We start from the raw sequence: 12,500 nt of genomic DNA on the forward strand, positions 1-12,500 counted from the left end.
GACACCGAGCGGATCACACACACTCGGTCCCACACACGCACACACACACACACACACATACACACACACTCATTCTGTGGAGTAGCAGCGCTCGGAGCAGGACGGAGGGGGAGAGGGACAACTGCACCTGTCCTACACACACACACTCGCTCTCTCTCCTACACACACACACACACACAGGCAGGTCTGAGGAGTCGTCCCTATGTGTGGATGGGATCACAGCCACTCGGTGAGTACACACACACACACACACACACACACACACTCAGATACACACTCAATATAATTTAAACACTTATATCCACATTTCTGCACTTTTTGAGACTTCAGCTGCACTTTGGGCCACTTCAGGGTCTGTTTCTTGGCTGGGATTTCACAGATTTGGCTGATTTTGTTGCTGCTGCTGCGTCTGAACTCTCTGGATTCATGCAGAACCGAGAGAAACGTTTTTAAAAATCAACTTTTAAGACTTTGAGACTCTTCAATCCACATTTGTCCACTTTTAAGGCTTTCTCAGATCCACTTTGATTTCTCTTTTCTCTTTTTTTTTTCTTTTTTTTTTGACTGGGACTTTACAGATTCACTGAATTTGCTGCTTTTTGTTTTGTGTAGCTGATCTGTGGATTCAAACAAGAAATAGACAGAAACACAAAAAAGGACTTTTACCACTTTTGAGAGTCACATTTTTTGCTCTTTGAATCAGATTTTGTCTGTTTTTGGGTGAAACTTTAGAGATTTTACTGAAACTGCTGCTGCACCTTTTTTTTTCTGTCTGGATTCAAAAAAGAAATAACACTTTGAGTCTCTTAAATCCACATTTTTTTCCCCTTATAGCGCGTCCCTAAATCAGATGTTGATTCAGATTTTGATTCTTGCTGTTCGCTGGGAATTTAGAGATTTTATTGAAACGGTTGATGCTGCTCCATCTCAGCAAAGCAGGACTCCTCCAGAACAGAAAGAAACTGCAAAAAAAGTCAACTTGTAAGACTTTTTAGCCTCTTAATTCCACATTTCGGCACTTTAAAGATTCTCCTCAATCCCCCTTCTTGTCTGCTCGGTGTCTGGTTCTGACCGGGAATTTAGAGATTTCACTGAAATCGCTCGTGTTTCTGCACCTCCGCCGTCTAGACCGAGTGGATTTCCACAGGATGAGGAGAAACGTTTGAAGGCTTTAATCCGTGCGTCTTCACTCTTTCTCTCTTGCATCAGAGCCTCTTCTGAGTTTTTTGTTTTTCCACCTCTAATGTGGGGATTCTAATTAAAATGTTGCGTGAAGGGAGATTTTATTTAGACGGGATAATCTGCGGTTCTGTTTCCTAAATCAGATTTCTGGCTGTTAGTTTCCTCTTTTTGGACTGGAAACTCAGAGCTTTTATTGAAATCTGCTGCTTGGTGACCGCTGAGATGCTTTTACAGATTTTTCTTCTAGATCTATGTGATTATCCTTGCTGTTTTTTTTGTTTTTTTGTTTTTTTTTTTTGTTCTTGAAGTGGCTTGAAGTGTAGATTTAAGAGGCTCGTCTGGCTTTAGTCTCGTTTCTTCATGAAGAAGTTTGGACCTGAAGGTGATTTTGTGTTTCTTCTTCTTTGCATCCATTTTCAAAGTGTTTTTGCCGAGGCTCAGTGTGTGTGTGTGTGTGTGTTTGTGTGTGTGGTTTTCACGGCCGCTCACAGTTTCAGCTCCACCTGACATGCAGATTTGCGTCTCGGTTGACCTCCGGTTGCGTCTTGCCGTCCTCTCTCTCTCTCTCTCTCTCTCTCTCGGTTGCAGGACAGACTCTGACCCGGGCCGGTTTCTAGATTCTTGGTTTCACTCTTAGTTTTAGAAGTCGCAGCTGTTATGCAAAGAGGATCTCAGAGCCCGGAGCTGAAATATCCAGCGACATTTCCATCTGTGCTGCATTTTTAATGAGATGCATTTCAATGGCAAATGGCAGCAAAGTGTGGTTTTGCGGCCCTGCTGTCACTGAGAAATGCTTTTTCTCATCAGGAGAGTCGGGAGTTTTACCTTTCAAATGAGACGGGACGCTCATCAAGTTATTTTCATGATGAGTTTTATTAGGAAAATCTCAAATGGGACGTCTGTTTGTTGCAAATTAGATCACATTCGTCCCGCTGCATGGCTTTTCTGTTGTTTTTTTTTTAGTTCTGAGTTGATTTTTACCCAGTTTCCCCTTGAAGGTCAGTCCAGTGTTTCTGAGTTTCCTTCACAGCTTTTAAATGTTTAAATGGCTTTTTGGTCAGGCGGCTGCCTAATTTCTGCTTTTTGAGCTGTTTTGAAAGTGATCTTGGTGTAAAAACAGGCAGGTTTCAATATCACACCCGCTCAGAAACGTGTGTGTGTGTGTGTGTTTTCTGTGTGTGTGTATGTGTGTGTGTGTTTGCTGTGTGTGTCGTCAGAGAAAAGCCATTTTGTTGTGACTCGACTCAGTTTGGATGGGAATTAATTTTCCTTATTGCGGCTGTAGAAGAATTCAGAGTCTGCGTGGGACTGAACAGCCTGTTTGTCCCTCTGTGTATATCAGCGTGTGTGTCTGTGTGTGTGTCTGTATGTGTGTGTGTGTGTGTGTGTGTGTGTGTGTGTGGGATGGTCTTGGGTGGGATCGCGTTTGAAGTTTTGTTTGTGCTGCTGTGGCCCCCCAAATGGAAAAGTTTTGGCGCTCCCTTCCCCACCATCCCACACACACACACACACACACGAACACACACACACACACACACACACACGTGCGTGTGTGAATGCAGTCGGGATGATTTGCCGGTTCCGCTGCAGTGCCACTCTGCTTCCAATTTTAGCTCCATTCAGACACAGACAGCGTTTCCTTCCTCTGTCTTCCCCTCTGGCTGCAGCCCAGAGGGCGAGCGAGGGAGAGAGAGAGAGAGAGAGAGAGAGAGGGCGAGCGAGAGAGAGCGAGGGAAAGGGGGTAAAGGGGAACAGAGACACAGTGGGAAAAGGCAACAGAGAGATTTTGGATTTGGATCATTTAAACAGCACAGAAATGAGTAAAACCTGTAAAACCGTACTTATATATTTATAATATTATGTTATTTATTATATATAACATTATAATATTATATGTGGTATAAAAACTAATTAGGGCTAAAATTAGGGCAGAGAGGCGAGGGACTCTGAAGAGACTGACAAACGTGGAAAGAAGTTTATTTTTAAAAATATATGAACACAACCATTTGATTAGAGAGAGAGAGAGAGAGAGAGAGAGAGAGAGAGAGAGAGAGAGAGGGAGAGAGAGAGAGAGAGAGGGAGGGAGTTGTTATTTAAACCACAGATAAACAGTGTGTTCGATGTTTTCCACTGACGTTTTTAATTTTGTCTCTTATTAACGCGTAAAGGAGGAAAACACCTACAGCGGCGATAAAAGAAAGAAAGAAAGAAAGAAAAAAAAAAAGTGAAAATCCACAGATGATTCAGTTCAGTGACATCACCTGCACAGAAGTTGGCTCTAAACAGTAAATATGGTTGTGGAAATGAAGCCTCAGTGTGTGGGCGGCGTCACTGGGCCTGCCGGAGCCACAGAGCAGCAGAAACCAGACTCAAGCCTCCTGACAGCAGCTGCATCTGCACGCCCAGCGTTTTAATGACACCTTAATACAGAATATGAACACCCATCAGCTTCTCCTGTAGCTTCGCAGCGTGAATTTGGGAAATCCCCTGCCTCAAATTTATAATAATAACACATCATAATAATATAATAAAACACCAGTAATTCACTAATTACATCTCCAGATAGAGAGAATATTCAGAATTAATGTCCATGCAACTTCTAATATTAATGAACCAAACAGGAACATCCACTTCCCAAACACATATTGATACTTTGACACTTTCTATACATCTATTGATTAGCCATATTGACCAGATAATAATAACAATATGTATCAGGATAATAATAATAATAATGATGATGATAATAACCATGAGAGTGTATCTGGATGTCTTTGTGGTTAATTGGAGAAACTGAGCCTCAGTTTGGAGGTTAGTCAATTGATGGATGAGTGAATTGATGAGTGGGGTGATGAATCAATGGATGGATGAATGACTCAGTGAACGAGTGAGTGAATGAACGAGTGAATGGACGGATGGGTAAACGGATTTGAGCCGTTTTCTCTCACAGACAAACCGTTTCCTGTCGTTTTTTTTTTTTTCTTGTGTCGCCCCTGAGGATTAGTGTGTGTGCGTGTGTGTGTGTGTGTGTGTGTGTGTGTGTGTGTGTGTGATAGACAACAGTGTTAGTCAGATACCGCTCAGACCCCCCCCCCCCCCCCCCCCCCCGACTGAGTCACCACACACACTAATCACTCCTCTCTCTCTCTCTCTCTCTGTTTAATCTCTCTCTCTCTTCATCTTCCCTTCCCGCTTTTATTTTTATCTTTTTTGTATTTTTATCTTTTCCTCTTTATCTTTTGCAGACACTTCTCTTTCTTCTTCTTCCATTCTTTCTCTCTTTCTTTCTTTCTTTCTTTCCTTTAATTAACTTACTTTTTGTGCTTAAGTGTTACATTCAATTCAATTTAATAACCATCTCTCTCTCTCTCTCTCTCTCTCTCTCTCTCCGTCTGTCTCTCTGTCTGTTGCCCAGGCGACCAGCTCGGCCATGTTGACCAGTGAGGGAGCTCAGACCATGGAGCAGGACCACGCGCACGCCGGAGCCAAGATGGCGGCGGCCGCCGACGCAGACGCCGACGCAGACGGGGCCCCGCTGTCGGAGGCGGAGCCCGACGTGGAGGAGGCGGACCTGACGCGCTGGACGGAGGCGGAGTTTGAGGAGAAGTGCACCTACATCGTCAAGGACACGGCCTGGGAGGCGGGGCCGGACGCCGACGTCGCCATGACGACCACCACCCGGGCCGAGGCGTCGCTCCCCAGGAACCTGGTGTTCAAACAGCGGCCCGACAGCCAGGAGGTCCGCCCCGCACAGACATTACACACACACACACACACACACACACACACACACACACACTGGCAGACATGAACTCTCTCCATTAACACTTACTCACACACACACACACACACACACACACACACACACACATATCCACGTGAGTCAGGTGTGGGTCATGAAGTAAAGCTGGAGAAGAGCTGGCCTCAGGGTGTGTGTGTGTGTGTGTTTGGGGGGGGTGTCATGTCTTGTTATAAAAGATCACACACATACACACCTATACACACACACACACACACACACACACACACACACCAAGGTGAAGTGAGGTGTGATGTGTGTTTATTCTCTCATCCGTCCATAAAGTTTCTCATTAATCATCGGAGCTGCTGATGACGGCTTGATCCCCACCGCGTGTGTGTGTGTGTGTGTGTGTGTGTGTGTGGTTGCAGTACCGCTCTGTGCAGGTAGAGGGCACAGCGGAGCCTTCACACACACATAAACCAATCAGAACACTGAATATCGACGGGGTTTGAACCTCTCGCTCTACGGTGGCCTGTAAGGATCTTTTTTTTTTTTTTAACTTTAGCATGAAGCTTTTTTAGTTTTATTTTGATTTGTCGGCGTCTTGAAAAGGCAGAAATCCCAGCCGGCAGTGAAGCGAGCGACCCGGTCCTGCCCTCTCATTGATCAGATGCAGTTTGATCAGATTCAGATTTAAATGTTTCCCAACGCGCCTATCAGCGACCCCGTGACCTTTTGACAAGCCGGCGACCTGAGACACAGACGGATAAACTGCCCCAAAAAAAAAAAAGAAAAAAAAAAAAAAAAGCCACAGCGTCGATACTGGACTGGAGTCAAACGGAGGTTGTGTAACGTCCAGACGTAGATCTGCGGCGCACAGAAGCAACAAGCAGGAGCCGCTTCCCCCTCGCTGCCGAGACTCACATGGAAAACTGATTTTCTTTAATGATGATTAAGAAAATTAATAATAATTCTTAATAATGATGAAATGCAAACGCGGCGCATGAGAAAATACAAGAAAATACAAAAACACGGCGACTGCATCAAACAAAAGAAAAGAAAAGGCCTTTATGAGCGAGGTTAAATCCTAAAAATAAAAACGCACCGACATAATTCATCAGTCGTGCATCGGTGTTGAAATCACGGAAAGAAAATTTTAAAAAATCAAAGGAACAAAAAAGGAAAAGAAGAGAAAATAAACGATTTAATTTGCAAAAAGGAAAAAAAAATTATAGTAAAAAAAAAAAATAGTCAAAACAAAACTACAGAAGCCATTTAAACTTTACAATCATCACTTCTTATTTCCCTCTGTGATTCTTAAAGGATGATCTCTCACATTTCCATCGTGTGTGTGTGTGTGTGTGTGTGTGTGTGTGTGTGTGTGTGTGTGTGTGTGTGTGTGTGTGTTTTCCTGTTGTTGTTGTTGTTGTTGTTGTTGCCGCTTTTCTTTGGCATTTTTATACGAAACAGATCAGAATCACAAGACTCAGCCCGTTTGAGTGGCAAGTGACTGTGTGTGTGTGTGTGTGTGTGTGTGTGTGTGTGTGTGTGTGAGGAGGTCAGGAGGTCGAGGGGTCGCTCGTTTTGACGCGTCGGTTTGCTCTTTTTTTCTCTTCAAAAGGAATTTCTGACCTGAGGAGATAGATTTTCTCATCAGCGGGGGAAACTGTGTGTGTGTGTGTGTGTGTGTGTGTGTGTGTGTGTGTGTGCGTGTGTGTGTGCGTGTGTGTGTGTGTGTGTGTGTGTGTGTGTGTGTGTGTGTGTGTGATAAAGAGAGAGGGAGAGGAGTAAAGTGGAGGGCCGAGTTTCTCCATTGCGCTCTGATCAAAGACGATGGTGTGTTTGCGGGGAGCGTTGTAAAACACTGTTAATAAGTCTCTCACACACACGCACACACACACACACACACACACACACACACACACACATGCACACACACACATGCACACACTGCTCCTCCCTGTGGGGGGAGGAAGGGGGATTTCCCAATTCATTAGGGAAGACGAGTTTTTGCGTGGGCTGCACATGAAGGGAAGTAAGGGGATATGTTTGTGTGTGTGTGTGTGTGTGTGTGTGTGTGTGTGTGTGTGTGTGTGTGAGTGTGTGTGTGTGTGTGTGTGTGCATTAAATTTTCCCAGACTTTTCCTTCCATCCACGACTGGAGCCTGACGACTGGCCGCCATAATCCCTCGCTTTTTCTCTCTCTCTCTGTGTTTTCTCCTCCTCACATCGTCGTGTCGGAGGAGAACAAAAGCAGTGTGTGTGTGTGTGTGTGTGTGTGTGTGCGCTCGCACTGCAAGGTGGATGCCCGCCTGTCGCGCTCTGAAGTGGCGACGGCGCGAGTTTGATGTGGCAACGACTTGGAGGTGTGAGGGCGAGCGAGGCAGAGAGAGAGTGTGGGCACGGCGTGCGGTTAGATTACACTTCATCTGGGACGAGAGACACCAGCAGAGAGAGAGAGAGAGAGAGAGAGAGAGAGAGAGAGAGAGAGAGAGACGGCAGGAAGCGTCTCTGGGTCGAGTCTGAAGAGAGAATTCTCTGCGTCCGACGGAGGAAAAAGGAAAGGCGGCAGGACGACCGAGAGGAAAATCAAAGAAAATCCCAAATTTGCAGATTAAACTGCAGGATTATTGTTTTTTTTTTTTTTTTTAATCCTAACATAATTTTTTGCATTTTTTTTTTCACTTCAGGGTCATTTTTCACATTTGCGGGGAAATTTTTAACAAATAAATCCAGACTCAGCACTCCTGCAAAAAGGGTTCTAACAGCAGGTTTTTTTTTTTGTGTTTGTTTGTTTGTTTGTTTTTTTGTTTTGTTTGTTGTTTTTTTGTTTTTTTTATTCTAACATAATTTTTGCATTTTGTTTTTCACTTCAGGGTCATTTTTCATATTTGCGGGGAAATTTTTAATAAATAAATCGAGCAAACTCAGCACTCCTGCAAAAAGGGTTCTCACAGCAGGTTTTTTTTTTGTTGTTTTTTTTTGTTTGTTTTTGTTTATTTGTTTGTTTTTTAGCTTTGACAACATTAAAACAACAGAAACGTCGTGCAGGTTTTTAAAAATTCATTTTTCTTTTTTTTAAATTCTGATCAAAATCATTGTTACGTCCCCGCTGAGCCGTGTGGCTGAAGTTTGCTGGCGAACCCGGACGCAGCGACCGCCGCGTCACATGGGGGCAGGGCGGGGGGGGTGACTTGGTTTCCATGGCAACCTCGTTAGGTTTCTAGATTGACATAATAATTTTTGGGGGGATAAAACAATCAGGGAGTTTCCTAAGTAGGTCACAAGCTTCCATCCCCTGTGTGTGTGTGTGTGTGTGTGTGTGAGAGAGAGAAGTTGATGTGAAACCTTAAAAGAGACATTATGCTGTCTTTGTGCTCACACATACACACACACACACACACACACACACATACACACACAGTCTCGTTGAAGTGAGGTGTGAAGTCGGCTCATTAATCATCTGCTGACAGCTGCTTGTACTGTGTGTGTGTGTGTGTGTGTGTGTGTGTGTGTGTGTGTCTTCTTCACACACATATACAAACATCCGTCAGAGGCGACACACACACACACACACACTGCATGGAAAAACATCTTCTAGACACACACACATCAAATGACGCTGCGTCTAACCACTGTTTCTTCTTTATCTCTTTCTGTGTGTGTGTGTGTGTGTGTGTGTGTGTGTGTGTGCAGGTGGTCGGGGTGTGCAGCAGGGAGTACATCCCCAAAGGAACTCGCTTCGGCCCGCTGGTGGGAGAGATCTACACCGCCGACAGCGTTCCCAAAGACGCCAACCGCAAGTACTTCTGGAGGGTGAGCACACACACACACACACACACACACACACACACACACACACACGCACACACACTTCCTCAGAAGCCGGAGGGACCCCTTCCTGTGACGTCACACACACACACATCTAAACTCAGTCAGTGGAACAGGAAACTCACTCGCTCACCGTGTGTGTGTGTGTGTGTGTGTGTGTGTGTGTGTGAGATGGGATGTGATGTCACTTTCACACAAATAACATGCCTCACTCTCGTTCCTGTAAGCCCACACACACACACACACACACACACACACACACACACACACACTGCTCAACACAATGCACTCCATCACTGCCGGTAATTAACGGAGCAAGAAGCAAGAAAGCACACACACACACACACACACACACACACACATATACACCTGACCACCTCTGTCGCCTCAAACCACACAAACACACACACACACATACACACACACACACACACACACACTGAAGCGAGGTGTTCCATTCATGCTCATATCAGAGACCACACTCACACACACACACACACACACCAAAGCGAGTCAGTGTGTGTGTGTGTGTGTGTGTGTGTGTGTGTGTGTGTGTGTGTGGGGTGTTGAAGCAGAAAGTGAGACGTGAGACGTTTCTTCCTTTCTCTTTTCAATATAAAGACGAGCTCGTCGTCGCCTCGCTCTCTGTCGCTCCGAGGGCGAGCGAGAGGGCGAGCGAGCGAGCGAGAGACGATGAGAAATGACAAAGTTTGTTAAAAACTGAGTTCATTTTTGTAGTAAATCTGAATTATTTGAAGAGAAAAAGTCAGTTTTTCTTCCCACAAACTGAGAGGCTGATCATTCGGCTGCTCAGTGACTTAAATTAGAGAAAATATGAAAAAAGAAAAATAAGAAATCTTTGCATTTATTCAATTAAACCAACTGAATTTAGCGTTTGGTGACTTTTGGTGAGTTTAGTTAAAAGGTTAGTGTGTGTGTGTGTGTGTGTGTGTGTGTGTGTCATGTGTTAACAGGAACGGAACAAAAGCAGATATTTGTAGATTTTTATACATCTGCTGTATTTATAACGTCTGACTTTATGTTTTCAGCGTCTGAGTTTATGAAGTTGTTTGTTATTTATTTATTTAGTTTGTTCATTAGTTGGAAAGTCAGAGAGTGTGAGGAGGTTTTTGTTCCCGAGGTGTGACGCGGCCTCTCTCTCTCCTCGCCGCAGATCTACGCCGACGGCGAGTTCCGGCACTTCGTGGACGGCCTGGACGAGAGCCGCTCCAACTGGATGCGCTACGTGAACCCCGCCCACTCGGCGGCGGAGCAGAACCTGGCCGCCTGTCAGAACGGCATGGAGGTCTACTTCTACACGGTGAAGGCGGTGCCGGCCGGCGCCGAGCTGCTCGTCTGGTACTGCCACGACTTCGCCCGCCGCCTCCACTACCCGCCGTCCGGCGAGCTCATGATGCAGAGGCTCAGTAAGGACACGCTTTTATTTTGATAGTCTCCGAGCCTCAGCCCAGTGTTGGGGCTCTGAGCCTTTAAGCTTCACTGCACCACCTTTATCTGACGGCACATTATATATAATTATACAGATATATGATTTTTTTATTTAGACAAAGGGATGAGAGCTAACAAGCTTCTTCTCACTCCTTTTTGAATGTTATTTATTTTCTGTTTTTCTGTGTTTTATTATTATTATTATTTTGCTTCCTCAATTTTCATTTCTATATTATGTTGTGCAATCAGGAATCAGGAACTATTTGTACTATTTGCATATTCGGAACAAACAGTACAAACCAAAAAAAAAAACAAAAAAAAAAAACACACGCTTCACAGAGGAAGCTTTTCCACACAAAACATCAGAGGAGCTGCTGATGGAGTGTAAACCAGTTAACAGGATATGGAGGATATTTGAGCTGCAGCAATAATTTAGCCTCTGCACATTAAACTCAGTGAGAGAAACAGCTTTTTGATGTCAGGAAAAACCATCATTTTCATTTCATTTCACATTAAAAGCTGAATGATCACGTTTGTATTGTCAGACTGACTGTCAACAGGCATAGCTATAATAATAATAATAGTCATGTCCTTTTTTAAATTAAGAACATGAGTTTTAAAACACTTCACAACAGTACTTACAGTCTTATAATGTGATAGAAAACTACAGTAGCAACAATATTCAATTCTCTGCAAAGAGGAGTCATAATGATTTGACCTGTCTGGTCTTTTTGTTTTTAATGAAGTGTTTGGTTACACTTCACAATAAGAGTACAACAATTAATGTTAGTTAATGTTAGTTAATGCCATAATGGTTAATTAACTGTTAGTTAATGATTATTATGGCATTTACTGTTACTGTTTACTGTTTAATGTTAATCATATCTACAATAACCCTTAAATAACATATAAATTAATACCTTAGCATGAACAGCATTAGTACAGGATTCTTAGACACATTAGTTAACGGTTAGTTATCTGTTACTTCATGTTTATTACCTGTTACTTCATGTTTATTATCTGTTACTTCATGTTTATTACAGCATTAACTAACGTTAATCGTTGGACTCTTATTGTGAAGGGTCACCAAGTGTTTCAGTTTTGTGTTTTCATGAATCAAATCATCTGAGAAATATGTTTGACATGTTCGGCACATCAGCTGATAAAAGACCAGAGATGATCCACGCAGGATATTTTTAACAACCAGACGACAAAACACAAAGTTAAAGGGATAAACCGTCATTTTTATTCATCAGTGTTTTACATTTTATCAGGACGACTTCATCAGTTCAGCAGCAGCGTTCAGAGTGTGTGTGTGTGTGTGTGTGTGTGTGCAGCGCCCAAACACCATGTGCACACACTGTTCTTTTTTAAATATGTGTGTGTGTGTGTGTGTGTGTGTGTGTGTGTGTCCTGTCGCCGCTCTTAAAGCCTAACAGTGTTTTTGAATGGAGCTGTGTCTCCTTCCTCTCTGACTGTTAGCCTGTCATTATCTCACACACACACACACACACACACACACACACACACACACATACAGTACACATCCCGACAACCTTTCATCTCTGTTAGTGCCATCACTCTGTGTGTGTGTGTGTGTGTGTGTGTGTGCCAGTGACAGTGTAATTACACAGACAGGGGATATGGCCCTAATGCCACAGTCTTACACACTTAAAGACCCGCTTTCAACATGAAAGCATGCGCACACACACACACACACACACACACACACTCAACTCTGCTGCTCAACCGCAATAAAAGGACCAGAGACAGTGTGTGTGTGTGTGTGTGTGTGTGTGTGTGTGTGTGTGGCTGTCTCATATGAGAGAAACTTGCGTCATATTTCTCCATTATGATAGAAAAGCAGTCACTTCAGTAATAAATCATGGAAAATGTACACACACACACACACACACACACACACACACACACACACACACACACAGCACTGTTGTTGTCTTTGTGTTACTAGCATATATATTTCAGATTTTTTTTTTATTCTTGTGAGGACATTTGGTCTTAAGAAAAATACAAATAGATGAACACACACCTACTGTCCCTGACCGGGGACAGTGTGTGTGTGTGTGTGTGTGTGTGTGTGTGTGTGTCTTTAATTATGCGACCCTGTCATTTGGCCCTGCAGGCTCCTGTTGACCTGCCAGTGACTTGTTGCTGCTGTTTACCTGCAGCGGGCTCATCCTCAGAAAAAAAAAAAAAAAAAAAACTCTATTTGGTGATTTGAATGGCATTTTTGGTCGCACATCAAAGACTCACCTGATTTCTTTCCAAAAAAAAA

The 12,500-nt window shown here is 43.7% G+C and overlaps 1 protein-coding gene across 2 annotated transcripts in view; it reads left to right on the forward strand.

Moving 5' to 3' along the window:
- The window catches only part of prdm1a (PR domain containing 1a, with ZNF domain), a 26,284-nt gene that overhangs the window by 6,903 nt on the left and 6,881 nt on the right, over window positions 1–12,500 (forward strand). The window contains exons 1-4 of one of the 2 annotated variants that reach the window (XM_030073281.1): window positions 39–229; window positions 4,598–4,921; window positions 8,621–8,740; window positions 9,930–10,182. In XM_030073281.1, the coding sequence (XP_029929141.1) occupies window positions 203–229; window positions 4,598–4,921; window positions 8,621–8,740; window positions 9,930–10,182 (724 nt within the window). In that variant the 5' untranslated portion in view covers window positions 39–202. Of the gene's footprint in view, window positions 1–38; window positions 230–4,597; window positions 4,922–8,620; window positions 8,741–9,929; window positions 10,183–12,500 lie in introns of those variants that run through there. The other variant, XM_030073280.1, reaches the window with a different exon arrangement.

This window comes from Myripristis murdjan, chromosome 16 (assembly GCF_902150065.1).
Source record: "Myripristis murdjan chromosome 16, fMyrMur1.1, whole genome shotgun sequence".
NCBI lineage: Eukaryota > Metazoa > Chordata > Actinopteri > Holocentriformes > Holocentridae > Myripristis > Myripristis murdjan.